General features: G+C 63.1%; 4 protein-coding genes across 10 annotated transcripts; all 4 read right to left on the minus strand.

Annotated features, from left to right (window-relative positions):
- Window positions 1–340: 340 nt before the first annotated feature.
- TCF15 (transcription factor 15) lies at window positions 341–3,804 on the minus strand. The gene is made up of 2 exons (XM_009093044.4): window positions 2,610–3,804; window positions 341–778 (listed from the first exon to the last, which is right to left on the minus strand). The coding sequence occupies exons 1-2, from the start codon at window positions 3,084–3,086 to the stop codon at window positions 704–706; spliced, it is 552 nt and encodes a 183-aa protein (XP_009091292.1). The 5' UTR covers window positions 3,087–3,804; the 3' UTR covers window positions 341–703.
- A 4,983-nt stretch (window positions 3,805–8,787) lies between these two features.
- SRXN1 (sulfiredoxin 1) lies at window positions 8,788–10,453 on the minus strand. The gene is made up of 2 exons (XM_009093045.3): window positions 9,923–10,453; window positions 8,788–9,761 (listed from the first exon to the last, which is right to left on the minus strand). Exons 1-2 carry the CDS (start codon window positions 10,436–10,438, stop codon window positions 9,558–9,560), a joined length of 720 nt encoding a protein of 239 aa, XP_009091293.3. The 5' UTR covers window positions 10,439–10,453; the 3' UTR covers window positions 8,788–9,557.
- A 1,244-nt stretch (window positions 10,454–11,697) lies between these two features.
- Window positions 11,698–16,625, minus strand: SCRT2 (scratch family transcriptional repressor 2). Its single transcript, XM_050982020.1, has 2 exons — window positions 16,444–16,625; window positions 11,698–14,334 (listed from the first exon to the last, which is right to left on the minus strand). The coding sequence occupies exons 1-2, from the start codon at window positions 16,565–16,567 to the stop codon at window positions 13,628–13,630; spliced, it is 831 nt and encodes a 276-aa protein (XP_050837977.1). The 5' UTR covers window positions 16,568–16,625; the 3' UTR covers window positions 11,698–13,627.
- A 3,544-nt stretch (window positions 16,626–20,169) lies between these two features.
- SLC52A3 (solute carrier family 52 member 3) lies at window positions 20,170–23,159 on the minus strand. 7 transcript variants are annotated; one of them, XM_050982018.1, is made up of 5 exons: window positions 22,545–22,609; window positions 21,908–22,163; window positions 21,096–21,643; window positions 20,719–20,842; window positions 20,170–20,595 (listed from the first exon to the last, which is right to left on the minus strand). In XM_050982018.1, the coding sequence occupies exons 2-5, from the start codon at window positions 22,118–22,120 to the stop codon at window positions 20,383–20,385; spliced, it is 1,098 nt and encodes a 365-aa protein (XP_050837975.1). In that variant the 5' UTR covers window positions 22,121–22,163; window positions 22,545–22,609; the 3' UTR covers window positions 20,170–20,382. The 7 variants fall into 7 exon arrangements, with proteins under 7 accessions (XP_050837975.1, XP_018772833.1, XP_009091294.1 ...); XM_018917288.2 differs by having other exon boundaries at window positions 21,096–21,202; window positions 21,293–22,163; XM_009093046.4 differs by lacking the exon at window positions 22,545–22,609 and adding an exon at window positions 23,036–23,159 and having other exon boundaries at window positions 21,096–22,163.

Here is a 23,159-nt window from a genome sequence, read left to right on the forward strand (position 1 = left end):
AAGCAGTTACACCAACTCGGACCCACCACTTGGGCACCCCTGGCTGCAGCATAGGGCTGGCAGTGCCATCCCCATCCCATGGCATGGCACTGACCCCCTTGGGGCTTCTGACGCCTTTGTGGGGCTAAAGCTGTCATCAGGGCCTGGGGACACAGGGACAGCTTACCCAGGGGTCTTACCCATGTGAATCCCACTGTGGCACAGGCTGGGATGGTCCCACTGTGGGTAGGGCTGGGATGGTCACACTGGTTCCAGCGGCACAGAGTAGCAGTGGGGCTCCAGAGCCATCTTAGGGACCCCCACCTCACCCCACATGGGGGTGACAGGCAGTCACTGGCCCATCAGAAAAATAAGGCTTTATTTTCCAAGCAGCTGCACATGCACAACCAGCATCCCCAGGGCCACAACACCGTCCCCCTGGAGCGCCTCGACGCTGGCCGCACACAGGCCCCTTCCAGTCCAGCCCCGGGGCGCGGGGACCCCCCTCCCCGGCCCTGCCCCGCGTGGGCAGCCTCAGCCACGGGAGTGTCCTCCCGCCCCACTGCCGGCTCCAGGGCCAGTGTCGGTGTGGTGCCAGCCTGGGCTCGGCCACTGCCACCTCAGGTGAGCAGCTCCCTCCCTCCCCGCTGCGGTCTCTGGGCTGGCGTGCGCGGGCTCCGTCCGCCTCTGCCGCTGTGTCAGGTGGGCGCTGCCGGAGCCCGGCTCATCTCCGCGACACTCGCAGGGGCGTCACCCCTCGCACCTTCAGACAGTTGCCCCCGAGGTCCCTCCGACTGCCCTGCAGAGAGAGGAGGGAGAGCTGCAGGTACCATGGGGTATCTGGGTGGGGGGCACCCCGTTCCTGCCCACTGTCCACCACACCGACTCCTCCATGGGGACCCACTGTGAGATGGCTGGTGGCTCAGTGCTGGGGTAGCTCTCTGCTGCCTGGAGTGGATAGACAGACAGATGGGGCTATGCCTGACGAGTGGTGGAGTGTGTAGCTGAGAGGTGGGCACTGTGGTGGAGCCCTCCAAGGTGAGTCTTCCTTGGCCTTGTCACCCTGCAGGACACAGTCCCCATGGCTGCTCAGCACCGCAGGGCTCAGACCTGTGGCAAGGGCCAGTAGCACCCCAGGACAGACACACGGCCCTAGACAGACCCACAGCCTTGACAGATAGAGTCCAAACTGGGATGGGGAGACTCAGCTCTACCTCACAGTTTATGAGAACAACATCAGCCCAGTACTGCCCAGTATAACCCAGCATGGTCCAGATTTAGCCCAAAACATTCCAGTATAACTCAGTGCAGATCAGCAGAGCCCAACAGAGCCCACTTCCAACCCAGCCTATTTCCAGCCTTGCACTGCCAAGCATGGTCCAGTACAGCCCATTTCCAGACCATTTCCAGTGCAGTACAACCCATTTCCAGCCCTGCCCATTTCCAGCCCTGTACAGCCCCTTTCCAGGCCAGCCTCAGGGCTGGGATGCAGAGTCAGATCCCAACCCAGCTCCCCCCATTGCCCTCTAGCAGGAGCTTCCCAGCCCCAGTGCCTCCACAGGGTTCCCTGGGGGATCCAGCACTGTGCCAGACCCCTGGCTCCATCCCCAGGAAGCAGCTCAGAGGATCCCAGCTCTGCCAGGGACCAGGGCTGGAGGACTCCAGGAGGGCTGGAGAGGCTGCTGAGGGATGCAGCAGGAACAGGGGAGCAATTAAAAATGGAGCAGCAAAATGTGAAAAAGCTCTGAGGGCTGGAGTGTGACCCATGGCTGTATTGCTTGGGGTAACACATGGGACATCTTGAGGGTCTGTGGGGACAGTAGCAAGTACAGCAGTCCCTCCTCACAGCCCTGCCAAGGGATGTCCAAGAGGTTGGGCATCTTCCAGCCCCTCACCCTGCACCCCATATCCTGCACAGCTATTCCTGGGTCAAGCACACCCTGGCACGGCCAGCAGGGTGGGCTCACCACAGGAAAGGTGTTCCTTGAGCCACAGGGTGCTGGGGGGAATCAGCTGGGTGAGCAGGACAGGGGTGCTCTGCCATGGCCCAGCTCAGCTGTGTCGGAGCTGTGCCAGTGCTGTCAGCAGACCTTGCATGGGAACATTGGATGGGGAACTCTATCTAGGCCCCCTTGAGGGGTGTCTGCTGGGCTCTTCCTGTCCTTATCACATCAGGGAGCTGCTGGAGAGGCCCTGCTGCAATGCTGGTGGGCTGGCAGGGTTGGGTATGGAGATGGGGATGAGGACGGGGATGGGGATGGAGAAGAGGTCAGCCAGCAAACTCGAAGCCCCCCTGGGACAACCAGTGCCGCCAGCTCCGGGGTGACTGTTTAACCCCTGAGACCTCCCAGCCCGGATGGACGTGGGGGAGCAGCCCAGCCCTCTGACGTGAGCAGGAGCTGTAGGCGTGTGGCTACAAGCAGGATTTGGCCAGGAGCAGCCAAAACCTCCAGTGGGAGCTGGAGCCAGAAGCTGTGGTTCTCACTGAGCCATGCCAAATCTCCTGCCCCGTTCAGCCCAGGCAGGGTCTGCTGCCCCCCATCCCTTGGGGACATGCTGAGTCTCCTGCCCCATTCAGACCTCCCCAGCAAGGGGAGGAAGAACCTAACCCATCCCAGAGTCCCACTCACCCCTTTCCGCTGGTTGCTGAGGCAGAAGGTGCAGATGCTGCGGGGCTGTTTGCTGTCCAGGTCGCCCTTGGCACCATAGATGGCACTGAAACAGGGCTGCCCGTCCTCGCAGCCCTCGCCCAGCAGCAGCACGTTGGCCAGGTGGGAGATGTAGCTGGAGGCCAGGCGGAGGGTCTCGATCTTGGACAGCTTCCGATCCACTGGCTCGGTGGGGATGAGGGTTCGCAGGGCGGTGAAGGCCGTGTTGACGCTCTGGGTCCGGTCCCGCTCCCGTGCGTTCGCCGCCTGCCTCTGCTTCACCATCACCATCGGCCCCGGCTTCCGCGGTAGCTTGCGGCGAGCCTCGGCGCCCTCGCAGCAGCCGAACGACTGGTCCGACGTGTCGCTCTCGCTCCGGTTCTCCTCGTCCTCCGACAGCATGCTAAGGTCGGGGTAGAGCACGCGGGCGGCCACAGGGCGCAGCATGGTGAAGGCCATGGTGGGGTGCCCGCCCGCACCCCCGGCCCTGCTGGGGGCACCCCCGGGGCTGCGGGGAGCCTTCCCCCGCCGGCACAGCTGCGACGGCGGCTCCGGACGCCTTCCCGCTGCTGCTCCGCCGCGGCAGCTGAGCAGGGCTGGGACGACTGTCTGCAGGGGGAATCGGGATTTATACGGCCGGGGAGGGGCTGGCTCCGGAGCCCACCCCCAGCCGGCCCCCCGAGCTCCGGCCAGCGGCCAGCGGCCAGCGTCCTCACCCCAGCCCTCGGAGCCAGGGCTGGCTCTGGCGACTGGCCTGGCCCCACTCCGGCACGCTGGCCTGGCTGCGGGCACCTTGACCCCAGGTCATGCCCACGGTGGGAACTGAACCGTGGCAGTGCCCGGGGGCACTGTCCGACGAGTGTTTCCTGTGCCATGGCCTCTGGCGCTTGCAGAGCAATGTCACACACAGTACACAGGCAGCGTGTACCCTGCCCCTGCCCTTGCTGTCCCTTGCCAGCCGTGGGTCCCACACAGGGTGGCATGAGAAGAACCTGGGGCACAGGGGCTGGGATAGGGAAGGCAACCACGAGTGGGTGGCACTGATGCAGTGCCTGGAGTGTTTATCAGAGGAGTGCCAGTGGGAGACGTGCTGCTGCCCACACCCTACCATGGCCCCTTGGGACAGGGTCTGTGCCCAGGAGGATGCCCGGAGCAGTCAGGGAGCAGCAAGGGCAGGCAGCCCCCCCCCGCCCCAGGGATGCATTCCTTGCTCCTCTGTTCCCGGTGCCTGCTCACCATGGGAGGTGACAAGGAGACATGGAGAGGCACGGGCAGCACTGCCGGCAGTGCTGCCAGGAGCATTTCCTCCCGCCCAGGAGGAAGGTGTGTGCCGGCAGTGGAAACACGGAGTCTTTTCCTGAGAGGCGAGCGATGAGCTGGCAGCAGCGGGAATCACCGGTGTCCTGGGAAGGGCTGGGAGTGCCCCCCAGCCTGACCGTCGCTCCTTGTCATTCCTTGGCACTCAATACCACAGACTATGGCCCTGCTCCTCCTCACCAGAGGGCTCTATGCAGGTCCCACTCTACCTTCAACCCCCCAGCCCTGAGCCCAACACTCCCAGGAGCAGGCGGGGGGTCGCCAGCTGAACTAAGGAGGCAGGAGGCTTCCTGCCTGCCTTCCTCCCCTTCCTCCTCCTCCACGATACTCCAGGCATGATGCAGGTCAAGCAGCAAAAACATGTGGAGGGCAGGACCTGGCTCCTGGCGGATGGCCCCAGGGCTGCTGGGGATGTGGCTGGGAGACTTGGCAGTGCCAGCTGCAGTCCCCACTCTCCAGCAGCTCCACAGCCAGAGAGGGATGCTGGGGGAAATCTTGGAGGCTTGACAGGGCTGAGACAGTGGCCATGGAATGCAGCTAGGATATCACCAACACCCCAGTGAGGTGGTCAGTGGGGTGCCCTGGGGGCCATGGGGTGGGGTGGCATCATGTTCCTCAGTGTCCCATGGGCAAAAGCAGATTGCAGTACTGCAGTGTGTGGTATGGCTCCTGGGGTCTAGGTCCCCCCATGGGCTCTCCTACTGCTTCCAGGGCTTGTGGCTGCTGGACCATGACAGGGGCAGCTGTGCTGCCTGGCACAGGCACCACTTCACTGCCTCCCATTCTGCTGGCTGTGAGCAAACGGCCCCTCTGCCCCCTGCGGGGTACAGGCAGCCCCTGGCTGGCGGGAGCCCCTGCCCTGTTTTCATTCACCATTTGTCTGCCTGTGCAGAGCCTGTAAATCACGCAGTGGGGGGCAGAGAGAGGGGCTGGGGGCTTGTGGTCTGGCTGGGGCTGGAGACATGTAGGGCTGCACCAAGGACCAGGGCTCCCACTGGAGCAGGGGATATGCAGGGCCACACCAGGGGCTGGGGACATGCAGGGCTGAGCAAGAGGACAGGGATCCTCCTGGGGATGAGGATGAGCAGGGGTCTGCACTGTGTCTGCACTGGCAGCTCTCACCATGCATCAGTCCCCATGAGGGACCACAACCTTCTCCTGTAGCATTTGCCCAAGTGCAGACCCCCACAGAAGGGTCGTGCAGGCAGTGCCAGGGGCAAAGCTGCAGATGGGCAGGCCATTGGCATGACAGGCAGGGAGCAGGCAGGGAACAGGCAGGTGCCTGTACAGAGAGGGGAACCCCCGCTCTGCGCTCCTCTCACCCCAGAGTCTTGCTGGGCCATGGCTGAGGGTCCACAGCAGCCCCTGGCCCTGACAGGTGGTAAGACGGATGGCAGCGGCTGTGTACTCAGCTGCACATCCCACACATGGCCACCAGCTGGGAGGGACAGGCTGGGGGGGGTCATCCAGTCCCCACACCCAGCTGAAACGCCCCAGGGCTTTTCTGGGGGGGCATGGCCACGTGTGGTGTGCTGGTGGCCTGTGGGGTCTAGAACATGGCAGGGCACAGGCAGGGAAGGAACAGCAGACAGGAGATGGCTCAGTGTGGGGTGGGGACAGCACACATGTGCCCACGAGTGTGTGTGGGGGTGTGCAGCTGCACACATCTGTACATCCAAGCATGCATGGACATGTGCACAGTGTGTGCACAGAGATATATGTGAGTGTGGGGCTGTGTGCATGTGTTTGTGCAGTTGCACATGGATGTGGATGTGTGCCTGTGGATGCCAGGTAAACCCCAAATGCCATCACCTCCTGCTGCAGTGACACCTCCGTGTTGGCACAGACGTGTATGTGTGACCACTGCCTCACCAGATGCTGCACACAGAAGGATGGATGGACAGGAGCTGTCATCCCTGGCTGGGAGAGCAGCAGGAGCCATGGGAAACAGGGTCTGCTGCCGGCTCCCTGCCTGTCCAGCTGCCTGTGGAGGCTGTGACTGCAGGGCAGGAGGACGTGTGGCAGCAGCCAGGTTTTCCTGTGCTGCCTGGCAGGCATCTGGTACAGGTGAACCCCTGTGCCTGGGCCCCCCAGCTCCCCCAGCACTGTGACCTGGGCTCTGGCTCAGCTGGGCAGTGCGAGGTGCAGTTGAGGCATCACAAATCTTCTACCAGCTCGAGTGGGTGCCAGGACATGGTGTGGTTTGGCACCACAGCTAATCCAGCCAACTAAGTGACCCCCGGGCAGAGGGCAGCACCAGGCAGTGGCTCAAGCATTCATGGGACCCTGCATGCGACAGAGAGCATGGAGGGGACGTGGCCTGAGCATGGGGTCACAGCTCTGACTCCAGTCCAGCCAGGCATCTCCTGCTTGGTGGGAATTGTGGGGTCAGGGTGCTGGGCACCCTCAGGGCTGGGTCCTGCCTCTGCTGCCAGGGAAATGCCCCCCTGCCCCCCACTCCAGGGAGTGTTTATCTTCGAGGTGATACTTAAGTGTAAGAAAATAAACAGGGAGCAGATGGGGCAGGGGCCGGGGCTGCCCCCAGCCCCACGGGAATGCTCCAGCCCTGCTGGGAAAACACCACGGCCGGCGAGGCAAATGGATTCCAGACCCGCGGCAGTGCTGGAACATGTGGCCACCAGGACACTGGGCCTGACCCTGCTGAGCCCTGGTGAAGCAGTGCTGGACTGATGTATTCAACTCCACTCCACCCCATCCCATCCTACTCAGTGCCCTGAGTCCACAGCCCCTGACCAGACCTTGGCACTGGGAGATGTCCAGGACTGGTCCTTCTGCCTGTGACTTCCCAGTTTCAGGGTGATCAGGCCAGTGAGGCCAAAGGCCTGGGAGCTGCCCCATCCTGTCCAGCTGGGGACACACTGTGTCCAAGTCCAGATGAGCCCAGTGAGGCAGGGGTCTCATCACAGGGGAGTCTATCCCTGCTCCCCAACACTGAGAGACCAGAGATAGCAAATCAGGGAGCCCCTGGAGCCCCCTGGGTGGGGAGGAGCAGTGAGTGCCATGGTGATTGGACATTGTGAAACACTTGGGGGAAGAGAGTTTCCCCATTTTCCTGGATCAGGGCTGTATCAGGGTGACCTGGTGGGTCCCCAGGCAGTGTGGGAAGCACCAGCAGCCCCCGGCCCCCGGGCTGTACCTGAGGGCTGGGGCTGCTGGTCTGGAAGGCATTACACGCCTGTCGCACGGGGAAGTCTGTCCCAGTTCCGGAGCTGGACCCCCCCCCCCACCCGGCCCAGGCTGGGGGGAGCCCACAAAGCTCCTTTGTTCCTGCCCTGGAACGAATGGATTGGAGGCAGCCGGATCGGCTGTCAGCCGGCGACACCAGAGACCCCGCGGGTCAGGCAGAGGGAAGGGGGACAGGTGGAGGACGGATAGATGAAGGCAATGCAGAGACCCAGCCCTGTGCCAGCCAGGGGCTTGTAGCACCGGCAGCCCCAGCTGGGAACCAGCTCCCACTGCCCACACCATGCCAGCCCCACAGATGCACCAGTCAGCCCTGGAGATGCTCACACAGCACCTTGGACACAGCTTGGGTGCCAGGGAGCTCTGGGAGTGGTGTCAGGACACCCTGGGACTGGCACGGACCTTTGGCACTGTTTGCAGGGATGATAAGCTGGAAAAGCAGATTCTGCAGCAGGCTTCCCAGCTGGAAGGAGCCTCCATGGCTTGCAGGAAAGCGAGTTGCAGGATCTGGGCAGCCTCAGTTCATTCCCACTTTGTGGAATTCCCAGTTCTGCTGAGCTGCCTCTTATCCAAGGGATGAGGGCACAAGTCCGGGAGAGTGGGACAAACAGTGTTCGTGCGAGATGCCCAGCCGTGGGGGCACACAGGATATGGGCAGATATCAGTCCCTGCCATGGGACACCCGTTTGGGGCCACTCTGGAAATGTCCACATTGCCCCAGGAGCTGCCGCAGGAGCTGCTACCTCCTTCCACCACCCCCCTGCTCTCTAACAAGAGGAAACTTTTTAGCACGCCACAATTCTGAGGAGAAATTTATGGCCCATCAGGGACCTGTGGGCCCGGGCTGCTCTCCGTGAGTGCTTGCAGGGCTTCCTCCCAGCACACAGCTGCTTTCACGCGGCACATGCAACTCTGCCGCGCTGGAGTCTCCCTCCCGTCCCTTCCCCTCGCCCAGCATCCCCAGCCCACCCTGCTCTTCCTCCCCAGCGGATCCTGCAGAAATGTGGAGGCAGTGGGAAATTGTGCCCTGTCCCATGCCAGCACTGCCAGCTCCTGCCATGCAGACGAATCGGCCGTGCCCTCCTCTCCCAGCCCGTTTCTGCCCTAGGGGAACAGGGTCCGTTCAGGGAGGAGCACGGCTGATGGGGCAGAAGTGTCCGGCCGAAGCTCCTGCTCCAGTCCTTCTGCTGACTCATGGCGTGGTGAGTGAGTCAGTGGCCTTTCCTCTCCCTGGATGGAGGCTCTCAACTTAAGAGGGATGCTGGGATGCCCAGGGGATGCTCGAGGCGTTTTTCCAGGCTGCACGTGGGGTGACGACGTGGTGCTTGCAGAAATGACAGCATCCCAGCATGGCAGGACCACATGAGTCCCCACAGCCGGGCCAGAGCTGACCCTGAATTCAGCTCCATGGCAGGGTGGGCTAGCAGAACATTGTCCTATCACAGTATCCATCTCCTAACACAGCATCCATTCCCTCACAGAACATCCATCCCCTTGCAAAGCCTCTGTCCTTGTTCTGTGTGCCCACAGCCACTGCTCTTGCTGGTGCCAGGCCACCATGCTGTGCTGTGCTGTGCCATGTTGGACCACTGCATCCCTGCCCCCAACCTCAGCACCCTCTGACACCACACCAAGTAGCTGCAGAGATTTTGCTCATCTTTATTCCAGGTGCAGCAGCAGCAGCTGTCCCCACCACAGGATTTTGGAGATGCCCCCCACAGAGACTGGGACACTGGTGAGCCCAGAGTCGCTGAGGGAGGGCTGGGGACTGGCCACACCAGGTCGGCTGTGTCTCTTCCCTGTGTCCTAATTCTGTTGTGTCCCAGTTCGCCTGTACCCCTTCCCGGTTCACCTGCGCCCCGAATGAGCTGTGACTTGTCCCAGTTCCAGTGTGCTCCGGTTCTGCCATTCCCGCTTGAGCCATGCCCCGGTTAAGCCCATTCCATCCCGGTTCAGCTATTCCCGGTTGAGCCGTGCCCCGGTTTAGCCTGTTCCATCACGGTTCAGCTATTCCCGATTGTGCCGTGCTCCCGTTCATCCCACCCCAACCTGTTCATCCCGGCCCGGTTCGTCCCGTCCCGTCCCGGTCCGCGCGGTCGCTCCAGGCTGCGCAGCGCGGCACAACAGCTCCACCTGCCGGTCCTGCCGGGCACCTGCCGGTACCGGTGAGGGCCCGACCCATCCCGGCTGCCGGGACCCCGGGGACCCTCCAAGTCTGGGGGACCCTCACCTCATCCCGGCTGGAGGAACCCCGCGGACCCTCCAAGTCTGGGGACCCTGACCCCTCCTGGCTGGAGGGACCATGGAGACATCCCAGGGCTGGGGACGCCGACCACGTCCTCATCAAGGGCTCACGGGTCGGAACCAACAGGGATAGAAGGGGCTACTGGGCATCCTGGGGGTGCTGGGCTAGCGCAGGTGAGGCGTGGAGGAGCCGAGGTAGGTACGGAGGTCGCTGAGGGTAGAGGGGATGATCTTTGCGGGGATGGTCTCCCGGCGGAGTGCCTGGTGGGCAGCATAGCGGTGGCAGCCCCCGAAGGAGTAGAAATAATCGCCGCCCTCACTGCCTTTGATCCAGAGCACGTCGATGGGGGGAACCCGCTCGGGATCCTCCTGGAAAGGGGAAGAGCCATCCAAGAGCAACACACCCCGGCACTCCCATCCTCCCCTGAAATCCCCGACTGTGCAGGGCTTGGGTGCTGACAGCTTCCCCAGCAGTGCCCTGTGAACGGGTGCAGGAGGGGCTGCCTCTGCATCCCGGGGGCTGTGCTTACCTGCAGGGTCTCCATCAGGCTCTGCACCTTTCCCGGCTCCAGCTCTGCAGGGATGGGCCGGATGAGGACCCGCATGGGCACGTTGTGCACGGCCGAGATGTGCTGGGTATGGATGCTCCTGTCTTCGGCCTCTGCCATGGCTGTGGCTGCCGGCCGGCCTCGGCCTTCCTCTGTCGTGCTCAGCCGAGCCCTCCGCTCTGCCCCGAGCAGTGCAGCGCCCAGCCGTACCCCTCTACTTCCTCCTTGCCCGGCCATCGTCATCGTCACGGCCTCCGCCCCACTGTTTTGCAGAGTCACAGTGAAGGGGCAGGGCAGACTTCCGGGCCGGGTGCCAGAGCCGGCTGGCCCGCTGCCTGCTCCGGAGAGCCTGCGGTCAGGGCTGCCCTCGGCTCCTCCTTCCCATGGGACACCCATGGGCATGCGGCTGCTGAGCCCCCCACCGTGTGTGCTGGGGGTCCCTGTCCTGCCCCCTGAGAGTCTCGGGTCCCACCTGGCCGGGCCGGGCACTAGGATCATCCTGCAGCTGAGCGTTGGGATATGACCCCGCCTGCCTGGCTGTACCAGGAACATGTCCCCAACCCAGAGCCCCCTCCCGGCTGTGCTGTCACCTGCGGGTCCATAGCAAGGAAGATGAGGCATGAAACAACTGCAGAGCTGAGCAGTGATGCTGGGATGCTCCACAGTTGGGCAGGCACTGAAGAACTTCAGCCCTGAGTCTTTCTAGGTCATTTCTTCAGACCAGTGCTCCAAACAGGGAGAGGCTCCCAGGAGGAACTGGGTCTCCCACCCCTCTGGCTGCTGCAGCGGGACACCCTGAATCCACAGCAGGGACACAATGACAGGGCATGGCTGCTCCCAGTGCCCTCACCCTGGCTCCCTGGTGTCATGGAGGGTCCCCAGCCCCAGATCTGACTCGGAAGCGTGCAGATGATGGTCAGGGATGGTTTTGTGAGGCTCTGGAATTAGTTTCTTGCAAGGTGAATCTGGTAGGTGATCATCTTGTGGGTGAAAGATTGCACTGGCGTCACTGGGAGCCCAAGGCTCAGCTAGGTCTATGCTGACAAGCTGGATGCTAAAAATAATTTGCCTTCCCCCATTGGCACCCACATCCGGGAAAGGATGAGGAAAGAGGGGTAGGGAGCAGGAATGGGCAGGTAGCCTGTCTGCCCCTGGGAGCAGGGGCTCTACTGGGTAGTCGTCACCGGCGAGTGCAAATAAAATTTGCTCACAGAATCCTCCCCATCCCGCGCAGCGGCGCCCCGGGGGTGTGTGAGCATTACCGGCGCCCTTCCCGGGCTGCCCGCCGGGCTCTGCGCCCGCTGCCGGGATTTCACACTCCGCTTTACTTCCAGGTCAGCGCTCTGCCGCGCTCCCAGCCCCCGGCGCTCTCACGGGCAGGGTGGCATCGTAACCCCTCCTTGTCACAGCAGGGGTTGTCTGGCTGCTGCCAGCTGGCTGAAGGGCTGGCAGGGCCACGCGGGCAGCGTGGAATGCCCAGGGCGCCTCAGCCACCCGTTCCCAACGGGCTACCAGGACATGTCCCCTCTATTTGGGGCAGTTGTCTCCAGGATGCTCCAGCCCAGGAGTGGGCGTGGGCACAGGGCACCGTGGGATGGGCAGGGTGGCGGCTCGCGTGCCACCACCCGCCACCGCCGACACAATTCCCCGAGACACATGGTTAGTGGCAGAAATCCCTTTTATATCCCTGAATTGCATTACAAGTAATACTGCGGGTGGCCGGATCTCAGTAGACTTGTCATACTGGGGCTGGCGAGTACAAAACCTGGCAGAAAAAATCTATCATGCACGGAAAATTATTGCTGTAGTATCTGCTATTTACAGGAGAGAGGGGCAGCAGCGCAGTGCTCCAAGCCTGCCGGCCTCAGGACACCGTGCTCCGCGGAACGGCGCCGGCATCGTGGGGAAAACCCGGCGGGGTGCCTGCGTGGCCAGGGCGATGCTCATCCCCTCTGTGGGGTGCGGATGTGTGGTCACCGTGCCATGGCTGCGAGGACCATGACAGGGACATCCCCACTCAACCCGTGACCAACACAGGCACCGAGGCAGCGGGAGGAAGACGGTGCAGGGAGGAAGATGGCGCAGGAAGACGGTGTGGGGGTGCGCGAGTGCGGCCCCGCGGGGTGCCGGGCTGAGTCCGGAAGTGTTGGGGACCGGCACAGGGTGATGGGGCTGTGGCAACTCGCGGCCCGAGGTAGGAAGCGGAGGCGTGGGTCGGGCCCCGATCCGGAATGCCGTGCGCGGCTCTTGCTCCGGGGCCGGTGCGGGGGCGCTCCGCCGGGAGGTTGCATAGAGTGGCTGGTTTGTCCCCGCTGGGCTGGCGCGGGGCACGGAGCAAAGCAGGAGCCCGTGGAAGCAAGGAAGACAAATGAGAAGGGCTTTGCCTTTGTGGGAGGCTTGCAGGACATGCAGCCTGGGCTGCCGGGCCAGCTCGTGCCCTCCTGCCTCCGTGCCTGCCACACAGTCCGCTCTGGGGTCCTGTCCCCGTCCGTGTCACCGTGGCTGTGTCCTGGGCACGGCAGTTCTGCTGCAGCTCTGCCACCTCCTGCGAGCCAGCGCTGGCATGGCCCGGCCAGTCTTGACAAATAAATAGTGAAAAGCATAAGTTATAAATAATATAAATAAGAACATTTAAATAAACTCACCCAAACTTTACAGCTACTCTGACCCCCTCCTCCTGAGTGCAGGTGGGGGGCAATGGCGAGGGAGCCGGGACCCGGCTGGAGAAGGGGCTGGAGATACATGGGGGGTGGTTGGGGGTTTGGGTACTACCTGCCCCAGGGCTGGGTCTCCAGCCCAGCTGCCAGCCCAGCCCTTCGCATGGTGAGGGGGGCTACACCTGCCTGGGGGGGCTATTCCCCATCTCCGTGGCAGGGGCCAGTTGTGCCTGGCCAAGCTGGGAACTGGGAGCCAACGGAGGTTGTGTCCTGTGGATCTCTGCTGGAAGCCCCTGGCTCCTCCCTTGGCTCTTCCCCTGACTCCAGGGCTGCAGATCTGCAGTGCCAGGGTGAACGCTGTGCCATGGGGCAGAGGGGCAGCTGGGTGCCCTGTGTGGTGGGCTGCAGGGACCCGAGGGTCCAAGGGTGACTGGCAGCCCTGCCCTCTGTCAGCCTCAGTGGCCATCAGTCCTGCCAAGCTGGCAGTAACACCAGCCCATGGTCTCATCAAGATTAGGGTCAAGGGGAGGGTTTGCTCCTAGCGGGGAGCAGAAAAGTGTCTTTTCTCCCCCGGGATCCCCCGGGAAGAGAAGCAGCAGCTCTAAATAAATAATAGTAATAAATTAAATAAATAGAGGTGAAAGTCACAAGCTAGGGGAGGAAAGTCTCTCCTGGGTTGGAAAGAGGTCCCCAAGTGAGTCCCCCGCAGAGAGACCTGCCTGGCTGCGGGGGGGGGCTCTGGGACCCAGGGGAAATGAGCTGGGTCCCACTGTGGGGGACCCCCTTCCCAGGGAGCAGATGGGGAGTGAGTCTGTGGGGATGTGTCCTCCAGTCTGAGCACAGCAGCAAACCAGCTGGCTGCAGCTGCAGGAGTGCTGGCACAGGGACTGGGACCAGGATGGGATGGGGATGGAGACAGGATGGGATGCATAGGGGAATAGGGATGGGCGGGGGATGACATGGGGATGGGGATGGGGATTAGATAGAAGGATGAGGTTGGGAATGGGGATGTGCCACAGGGCTTGGGGGTCTAGTTCCCTATTGCACAGCTGTGTTCGGAGCCCTTGAAGCAGGCGGACTCGTAGTGCTTGTTGAGGTACGACTTGAGGGCGAAGGTCTTCTCGCACTGCTTGCACTTGTAGTGCTTGAAGGCGGAGTGGGTCTGCATGTGGGCGCGCAGGTTGGAGCGGTCGGCGAAGGCTTTCCCGCAGTGGGAGCAGCCGAACGGCTTCTCCCCGGTGTGGGACCGCATGTGGCCCTGCAGCAGCCAGGGCCGGCTGAAGGCTTTGCCGCACACGTCGCACTTGTGCTTGAGGTTGTGGGTGAGGACGTGCATGGCCAGGGCGGGCATGGAGACGTACGCCTTGCCACAGGTGGGGCATTTCCTCGCCATCTTGCTGTCCAGGCTGCGGTGGGTCTGCTTGTGCCGGCTGAGGTTGGAGGAGGTGGCATAGGTCTTGCCGCACTCGGGGCAGGAGTGGCGGTGGCTGCCACGGCGCTGGCTCTCGCTGCGCCGGCGCGACCGCCCGTCCGTGATGAAGAAGGCATCCATGGAATAGCTGTCTGTCACTGCCGCCTCCCCGTTGAAGTAGCGGGCGGAAAAGCTGGACTGAGGGCTCTCGGGATCGCTGTACTCCTCATGGCTGGGTGTGTAGGCTGGGTCTGGTGGCGGTGGTGGCAGGCCTTGCTTCTTGTCAGTGTCGTAGCCGGCTGGCGCCAGGCAGTGCTGGAGGTACCCTGTGGGGACAACACAGTGGGGTCATTGTCCCTCCAGAGCAGCCACACCAGGGACAGGAAAAAGCCACAAGCTAAAATTTCCCATAGAAGGTGCAGAACTAGGGTTGTCCCCCCAAAACTGTTTCCTGTCCGTGCTGAGCCACTGAGCACCAGAGCTGCATTGTCCTGCCCTAGTTCCTATCTGCATCTGTCAGCAGGATGGGTCCCATCCCGCAGGGCTGCCTGAGATGGGAACTGGGGATGGAGCTGCGGAACGTCCAGCTGCGCCTGCCCTGGCTGCGGGCAGCCCCCAGGGGCTATTAGCTGCCAGACAGCTGTCGGTGCCGGGAGCTCATTGTTCACCGGGGCCGTGCCGGTAATGAGCTACGCTCTGTGGGCAGCCGGGATGAGGCTGCTCCAGGTTCTCCTTCCTCAGCAAAGGGGCTGAGAAAGACCCCCACCTCTCTGCTGTCCCCACAGGGCCTATTCCTTGCAGATGGGACAGCACCAGGAGGGCAGCAGCACTGAGTCCCTGACCTCCTGCCAAACTGAGCTACCAACAGCCCCCCAGATGTGGAGCCAGGCTCAGGTACCACTCCACTGGCGTCACACACATGTGACATCGGTGCAAGTCTGCTCATGACACTGCTCTGTATGTGGGTCTCCCAACCTGTGTCAGAGCAGGCACTGCATTGGCATCCCAGTCCCTCTGTGCTGTCACACAAAGATCACAGCAGGAGAAGCAGTGCAGCCCCCTTCCCACCAGGCCAGCAATCTTGGGGATGTACTGGCACCCCCCAAATTGGTCCTAGCAATCCTCTGTCTTGTGCAAACTGGTCCTTGCAAGCTGCTTCAGAGGCCTCATCCTCACTGATAGTGACAGAGGGGCTATCAGGGGCCTGGGGTCAGTGCACAGCTGGGCTGACCCATGCACACCATGGGGCAGCAGGAACATCCCAGCACAGCTGCAGCTGAGCATCCTCTAAATCCACACAGCCTCTGGCAGCACCCACAGGATCCCTTGGCAAGCAAGTGCTACTGTTTGTCCTGTGGTGGCCCGGGGTGCCTATTGTGGGGAGGGGGCTGAGCCGGGCCCCCCCGTCCCCCGCGCCGTGCTGACAGCGCGGGCTGTGCAGAAAGCGCTCTGCTCAGCAATTTCTCACGCTGCCTCCGAGCATGCAGCAAGGTTATTTCCAGGAGAGCAGCGTCGGCAGCTTCTGCCCAGCTGCAGCACATCCCTCCCCCACCGGCTCCTGCTTGATAGGGGGAAGCAGAGGACCCCCAGACCAGACAGGTTTCGTAACCCAGTCCCTGGCAGGGAAAGCCCACCAAGGGCTGGGAATCACTAGAAAAGGGGGGACAAGCACAGCAGCGGCTGGGCGATGTTAGCTTGTGAGTGGATCGGGCCCATTCCCGCATCCAGCTCCGTTTCCCAATCCACGAGCAGCCAGGACTTCCCAGCCTATGCAACAGAGCCCCCGACCCACGGCCAGCCCCTCTTTCTGGGCAGGAGCCTGGGCTGCCCCGTTGTGGGGCTGTGCCAAGCCCGGGGAACTCCGAGCCCACCCCAGTGTTCCCCCGCAGGACGGGATTCTAAGGACCACGCTCACCCCAAGTCCAGCCTTTTGCACCTCTCCCTATTCCGGGGTACCCCCTAGTCTCCCCCCCGCTCCCCGTGCCCCGGACGGCGCCGGCCCCCGCCGTGCTCCCAGGGGGGCTCGGGGCACCGCTGCGAACAATGAAATCCTCCGGCACGGCGAGGCTGCCGCCCCCCGCCGCCCCCGCAGACCGGTTGCTTCTTACCCCCCCAACTTGTCGTGGGAAGGAGCCCACATCGGTGTCCCACGGGCGGGGGGGACTCGGGGCTGCCCACGGGGCTGACGCTGTCACGCAGGGGATGTTTCCCCAAGGACCAACTTCGGCAGCGGCCGGTGGCCCCGGAGCCGGGGACAAGACGACCACTAGGGATGACACACCCCACCCGGCACCCCTCGCCCGCTGCGGGACACAACGCGGGGACCCCCTCCCCGTCCTGCCCTGCGTCCCCCCGTGTCTCCTTCCCCGTGCCCCGCCGGGCGCACAGACAATAGAGGCGGGGGGGCCCCTCCGGACCCCCGGCCCCGCACTCACCATCGCCGGCGGCGGGGCCAGGCAGCGTGTAGGGGGGCTCCAGGGGGGCGTAGGGGGGCGCAGGGGCCCCGGCGGCCGGGAACGCCTCCGCTTTCAGCTTCTTCACCAGGAAGGAGCGGGGCATGGCGGGGCCGGGCAGCGCTGGACACCTCCGGTACCGGCACCGCCACCGGCCCCGGCCCCCGCACCGGCCCCGGCCCCCCCCGCCCCGGCCCCGGCGCTCGGCCCCGGCGGTGCGCACGGAGAGGCGCGGGGAGGCGAGTGCGAGGGGCGGGGAGGCGGCAGGGCGGCGAGGAGGAGGAGGAGGAGGAAGAGAAGGAGGTGGGGAAGAGGGGGAGGAGGAGGAGGAAGGCAGGCGGGAGGGGGGGGAGGGGGCCGCTTCGCCCGGCCGCGCCCGGAGCCCCCCCAGAGCCCCCCGAGCCGCCGGTAGCGCGGGGTGCCCCGGGCATCATGACACTGTGGGGTCCCTGGTCCCTCCCCCTGGTTCCTCCCCCCACCCCGGCCACGGACAATGGGGACACAGGGGGACGGGGGGAGACGGGAGGGGGGGGCACATGCCTCTGCCTCCCACCGCCTTTGTCTCCTGCCTCCAGTCCCCGGGGCCAGAGAAGGACGGGTCTGCCGGGAGGGAGTACTCACCCCCATCCCTGTCCCCTGCCCCTTCCTGTCCACTGTCCCTTGTCTTGTCTCCATCCCTGTTCCTGCTTCTTGTCCCTTTCTCCTTTCCTTGTCCTTGCTCCCTGTTCCTATCCCTGTTTCCAGTTCTTATTCCCATCCATCTTCCCTGTTCTCATCTCTGTCCACAGACCCTTTCTACTGACCCCTCTTTCTCTTCTCCTTCCCCTGTATGTTTTTCTGTGTTCTCAACCCTTTCCCCTCTTCCCTGTTCTCATCTCTGTCCCACCTCCCTCTTGTCCCCATCCCTGCTCACTGTTCCCATCCCTCTTTTCCCACCTTCTCTCCCTTCCCATGTCCCGGTCCCACTCCCAGTCCCCAGGAAGCATCGTGACCTTCGGAGCCACAACAATAACCGGGCTCGTGGCAGTTCATTGTTCCCGGCCAGAGCCCCCACTCTCACTCCCCCCTCATCTCACTGGAGCCCCCACTCCCACTCCCCCCTCCTCTCTCCGCTCCGCTGCAGGCAGCTGGTGCTCCGGGGCTGCCTCTCCTGCAGTGGTGCCATCTGAAGGCCGGAGTTGTGCCATCTGAGGGCCAGTGGGTGACACGGGGACCTGACTGGCAGCTGGCCATGCTCTCCCTGAGCCTTGTGCAATGCCCAGAGTGTTGCAGCAGTTAATAAGGACGATGCCTCTGCTGTCACCACAGGCAGAGTGCTGGCACGGTTGGCAAGGGGCAGCCCTGGGCACACTAGCCCCTTTGGCCAGGGATGTGGCACTGGGTCTGGGGGCCAAAAGCAGCATCCCCACAGGCAGCACCATGGGCCTGCCTGCTCACAGCCACATCTGCTCGTTCAGTCATGCCTAGAGCCACATCTGGAGCCAGCCCTGCATCGCAGTGCCCTTGCTCACTGCTTTGTGTGGTACTCCACAGCCCAGGGCATCCCACAGCATACCACAGGATCCCATAGCCCAGGGCATCTCACATGCCTACATCATTCCACTACCTAGAGCATCCCCCAGACCACAGCATCCCACAGCATCTGATATCCCACAGCATCCCACAGCATCTGACAGCATTCCACAGCTTAAGTGCATCCCATAGCTCACAGCATCCCCCATCCCAGAGCATCCCATATCCACAGCACTCCACATCCTACAGGATCCCAGGGCTGCTCCCCATGTGGGCTGGGGTCTCTCCACTTGCTCCCGCAGCCCTTGGCCAGGGATTGCCGGCAGCACCACGAGTCCCATCTGTCTCTGCAGTACTGCCCTGACGTCAAGGCTCTGCCAAGTTCAAGGTCACCTCTCCCGCAGGGCTGCAGCCCCGAGAGGACATCGCCTGCCGGGCTGCTCGCGGCATCCCCCGCACACACACTGGGCTCCCGGCCTCTCTCTGCTCCCTAATTTATTTATCCGTGCGTGTGCCTGTTCTCTCCTAGAAGGCACGCTCGCAGAACGGGCGATTACTTACGCCCTAGTTGGGCCTGCCTGCCCGCTGCCCGCTGCCTGCCCGCCCGCTGCCTGCTGCCTGCCTGCCCGCTGCCCTGGGATTTTGTCTCTCTCCAGGCTGCGGTGTAATAAGGGAGGTAATTAAGTGTAAAAGGCAGGAGGAGGGAGGGCTGGGAGGGGGGAGCAGCCCCGGCTCCTTTCGGAGGCAGGGGACTGCGATAATGTATGGTAATAACCGCAGCCAGCCCTGCCGAGCTGATAGCGCTGACGGCAGCGCCTGGGCCCCCCCAAACCTGCCCCCCGCCCCCACTGTGGGGAGGGGGAGCAGCGCCAGAAGAAAGGCTCAGCCTTCCTCCACCGGGTTTGTGCCTTCCTGAGCAGCTGTATGGAAATAATTCCCATCGGAGGCAATTGTTTCCCTGGCAAGAGGGAGGGGGCTGCGGGGTACTGTGGGTGAGGGGTTTTGGGGGCTCCCAAGGGCAGGATCATCCTCTTGGGGGGCAGGAGGAGAGAGGTCAGGTCCCTACTCCAGCTCCCAGTCTACCCACAAGGGACATATCCTGCTACTGGAATGAGACGAACTGCCCTGCAGTGCCTCCACATCTCCCACTAGTCCTCAGCTCCCCCATCCTCCACGGATCCTGGACATGGGCTCTGGGGTCAGCCAGGATCTGCCAGAGGATGCCCACTAGTGCCAGGAGGCAGAGCCCCCACTCCTGCCCTTTCTGCTGCCTCAGCTGCAGGACCACTCCCCCCCACCACCACAGTGCCAGCCTGGGGGGCTGCTGGCCATTAGGTATTCCAGTCTCGTTCTTCCCAGAGGCGTCCGGGTCGCAGCCAGAGCCCCGAAGTGGCTCCAATCCGTGCTGTGGTGCTGCCGCCGGTGCAGGGAGCAGATGCCAGACAAAGGGCCGGGGACAAAGGCCCGGCTGCCTTGTGGCCCAGGGAAGGGGCGCAGGCGCGTGCAGGGCACAGCCACTGTCCCATCCCAGAGCTGTGCTGCTCTGACCTCCCATGCATGCCACGTCCCAGTGTCCACCCGGTCCCCGCCCTGCTGGCATGGCTGGGGCACAGTTAAGTACCAGGTGGGTTAGCCCTGGCACTGGTGCTCTGCCACTCCTGCCATGGGCACTCTGCTCTGATGCGAGGCTCTGCTGCGGCCCCCCTCCTCTGCTCTGCCCACCTCAAGGTGCAGTGGGGCTGAAATGGGGTGCAGGGGAGCACAGGGCTATGGGGGGGGGAGCAGAAAGCACGGATGGGACCACAGCAGAGGGTGGCAAATATCACATGTCACTCCAGTCCTACTGTGCCTCAGTTTCCCCAGCTGCTATTGGGGGCCTTGTGAATGTTCTGTGTTCCCCCACCATCCCCCTCCCCATGGCCGCCTTTGTCCCCACTCCCCCCAGCTGGCTGCAAAGCCCCTGTCTGGGGGCAGCTGCCACAGCACAGGGCCAGGAACGTCACCGGTGCAGCTGGGGCTGTGCCCACACACAGAGTCCAGGGGGGCTTTAGGGCACAATGCCAAATGGTGCCAGACCCCCAGGGAAGGGGGGGGACTGGGCATGGCCCCAGTTGAGAGGTACCCAGGTGGGGGGCACTGGCACAGACAGCCCCCTCAATATGGAGGTTGTAGGCAGCAGGGAGGCAGAGGGCTGAGTAAAATAAAACACCTTCTATTGTTTTCACAGGATGGGAACACCCCATGCCTCGGCTGGGGACAAAGCCCTGGAGATGCTGCGCCCTGGCAGAGTCCATCAGGGAACTATGTCTGTAGCCGTCCTGGTCCCAGTGCTGCTTCCCAGCCAGCCAGTCTCACTGATTCTGGGAGATCATGCTGGCAAGAGCAGTGGCCTTGGGGTGTCCACCCCACTCATGCTGGACACGGCAGGCTGCAGTAGTCAGCAGATTTGAAAAGGCCATAGACATTGACAAGGGGGAACATGAGCAGTGCCCCCAGGAGGGAGCCCAGCTGCTCCAGCACCCCGTACCACACCAGCGCGCTGCGGCTGCGGCTCCGCAGGATCACCCCGGCCATCACCTTCATGTAGGAGAGAGTCCCGGTGAACAGCACCCAGGAGAGGACCTGGTGGCACAGGTGGAAAAGTGGTCAGGGCCAGGGGTTCCCCATTGTGGGGACATTGTGATGAGGACAGGTCCAGGTGTGGTGTCAAAGACCTCCCTGAGTGAGAGGGACACCGTGACTTACGATGATGACATCGCCCCACTGGGACTGCTGGAGGAGCGGGCAGGGACTCATCACTGCAATGGCCATGTTGTAGGCACCAAAGCCTGTCCCTGCCATAGTGAGGATGACCATCAGGGTCAGGGACCTGCAAGGGACATGTGAGTGTCACTGGAGAACACTACCTTTCCCTGGTGAGCAGCACAGACATGCAGCAATTCTGGCTCCTTGCTGGCTCCATCCTCCTTTCCTGGACTGTCTGTGCTGCCAGGGCATGGGAATCCCACAGGCCCTCTCCCACCCAGTGCCTACACCCCCAACCCTTGCAAAGTAGGGGCCACTCTTGGGGCAGAAGCCCCTGGTGTACACCCTGCTGCAACTCCCAGGGCCCTGCAACTCACCTGCTGGGCAGGAACATGGCCACGATGCAGGCCAGGGGGTTGGCCATGGAGCTGAGCGTGGCTGCCAGGTGGTAGGTGGTGTGTCCGTAGGGCAGGCAAGAGTAGGACTGCACGGATGGCAGGATCCCATTTGTCAGGGCGCTCACCCAGGCAATGAGGAGATAGATGAGGGTGAGCTGGGTTAGGGAGTAGGAGACCTTCTGTGGCAAGATGTCCCCAGGTCCTTTGGGATCCTTTGGGCATGAGCAACCTCTGCTCAGGTGCGAGTCAGCTCCCTCGTCAAGAATCTGGTCAAATGAGTTCAGCACAATGTTGCTGGGAAAGAGGTGCTGCTGAGAGAGCTCCCACACCTTGGGCTGCCGGGTGAGGAAGAAGAAGGCCAGCAAGCAGATCAACATCATTGCAGTCATGAGCAGGAAAAAGATAAGGGTGGAGAAATTGGGTGGGAGGTAGCGGGTCTCCAGATGGAAGGTGCTCTCCTCAGTCTCATTGCCGGTGGTGTTGTTGACTTCATAGCTGACATTGGTGCAGCTGGAGATACCAGAGCCCTGGCCCAGGGCAATGAGAGAAGGAATCAGCCCACTTAGCCCTTCACCTATGAAGAAGGTGTTTGTGTACTGGGGCTGCAGCTGCATCATGAAGGGCAGGAAGGTGACAGAGGAGGTGCAGTCCACGAGGGCCAGGAAGAAGGTAAGGATTAGGAAGGGGATGCTGTGGGATGTCCCGGCAATCAGGGACGTGTGGTTCCAGAGGAAAGCCAGGAGCAAGCAGGCCACAACACCCACAGACACAATCACATAGATAACAGCCACCTCCTTCAGCAAGCCAGGCCGAAAGCGATTCATGAGGGTGACGAAGAGTGGTCCCACGTTGGCCATCTGGATGATGATGGTGATGTAGGAGGGGAGGTACCACTGCTCCGGCAGCACGGTCACCAGCAGTGGCACCTCCACCCACAGCCCATTGATGGCCACCCAGGAGCCCATGCCGAAGGCACAGGCCAGAATGTGGGTGAGCAGTGCCATGGCTCAGGGCTGCGTGCCTGGGCCTGTGAGCGATGCTGCTGTGCTGTGGGGAGAGACTTTGATGAGTGGTGAGGTGAGATCTGACCCTTCCAGATCCTGACCCTGTCCTCCCATGACCACTGCCTGTGTTGGCAGATCAGCTTCCCTCTACGTGCCGTGGGGGTGTGGGACTCACAGCCAAGCCCAGCCCCACTTTGCCCTCTGCAGGCCCCGTGGACCCCTCTGCCCCCTTGATGACAGGGTGTCCTCCTGCCCTGGGTGTGGATCCTGATGAGCTTCACCTGGTCTCATCCCGGAGGACTGGGGCTTGGCAGCAGCAGGTGCGGTACCCAGGAGGGCATTGAACCTGTGCCAGCTCACGTAGCACCTCCGTGCCGCCTGGAAGGGCTCGGCACAGCCGGGTGCAGGGGAAGGGGACTCTCACCTGGGGGCTGAGTAGCCTGGGCAGCTGCTCTGCTGGGAATGGACGCCTCGTACCTCCCACTGCATCTGCAGGGCAGGACGACTCAGCGCCCGTCCCCTTCCAGTCAGGACCCGCGCGATTCCGACACGCTCCGGTGGCCGCGGGCGACAGGCCCCAGCAGCCCAACCTGCAGCCCAGCCTCTGCTCGTACCGATCAGCTGAGTCAGCTGCGCTCCGGACACATCCCTTGCCCACTCCCATCCCGATCCTGGGAGGAACCCTCACGTCCCGTGTCCCTATGCTCCGTGTCCCCCCGGTCCCGCGGAGCCATCTCCAGCCCTGCCCCGGGGCGCTGAGGCCGCCAGAGGAAACTCACGGGGCTGAGCCTGGCGGGAGCAACGACCCCGCCATGGCCCCGGCCCCGCGGGAGGCAGCGGGGCTGGAGCAGGAGCCAGGAAGGAAACGGGCTCCGGTCCGACCGGTCCCTCGGCAATCTCCCAAGGGTAACTCACTGCGCTCTGGGGAACCGGCAGCACCACGCGGTCGGCAGCCAGTCCGAGCTGCCGGATCAGTGACGTGAGGCGGGCGCGTCACCACCTCCGGATGCGGACCGGTGACAGCCTGGCTCTGCTCTGC

The sequence above is a fragment of the Serinus canaria genome, chromosome 20 (genome assembly GCF_022539315.1).
Source record: "Serinus canaria isolate serCan28SL12 chromosome 20, serCan2020, whole genome shotgun sequence".
Lineage (NCBI taxonomy): Eukaryota > Metazoa > Chordata > Aves > Passeriformes > Fringillidae > Serinus > Serinus canaria.

Bases quoted from the DNA above. Each gene is read 5' to 3' on its own strand.
- TCF15 (XM_009093044.4), bottom strand. From the start codon at position 3,086: ATGGCCTTCACCATGCTGCGCCCTGTGGCCGCCCGCGTGCTCTACCCC. The intron at 779-2,609 runs GTGAGTGGGACT...CTCTCTCTGCAG, and splicing joins TCAGCAACCAGCGGAAAGGG to GGCAGTCGGAGGGACCTCGG.
- SRXN1 (XM_009093045.3), bottom strand. From the start codon at position 10,438: ATGATCCTAGTGCCCGGCCCGGCCAGGTGGGACCCGAGACTCTCAGGG. The intron at 9,762-9,922 runs GTAAGCACAGCC...TCCCCTTTCCAG, and splicing joins GCCTGATGGAGACCCTGCAG to GAGGATCCCGAGCGGGTTCC.
- SCRT2 (XM_050982020.1), bottom strand. From the start codon at position 16,567: ATGCCCCGCTCCTTCCTGGTGAAGAAGCTGAAAGCGGAGGCGTTCCCG. The intron at 14,335-16,443 runs GTGAGTGCGGGG...TTGTCCCCACAG, and splicing joins TGGCCCCGCCGCCGGCGATG to GGTACCTCCAGCACTGCCTG.
- SLC52A3 (XM_009093046.4), bottom strand. From the start codon at position 22,120: ATGGCACTGCTCACCCACATTCTGGCCTGTGCCTTCGGCATGGGCTCC. The intron at 20,843-21,095 runs GTGAGTTGCAGG...TGTCCCTTGCAG, and splicing joins GCCATGTTCCTGCCCAGCAG to GTCCCTGACCCTGATGGTCA. The intron at 20,596-20,718 runs GTAAGTCACGGT...CTGTGCCACCAG, and splicing joins AGTGGGGCGATGTCATCATC to GTCCTCTCCTGGGTGCTGTT.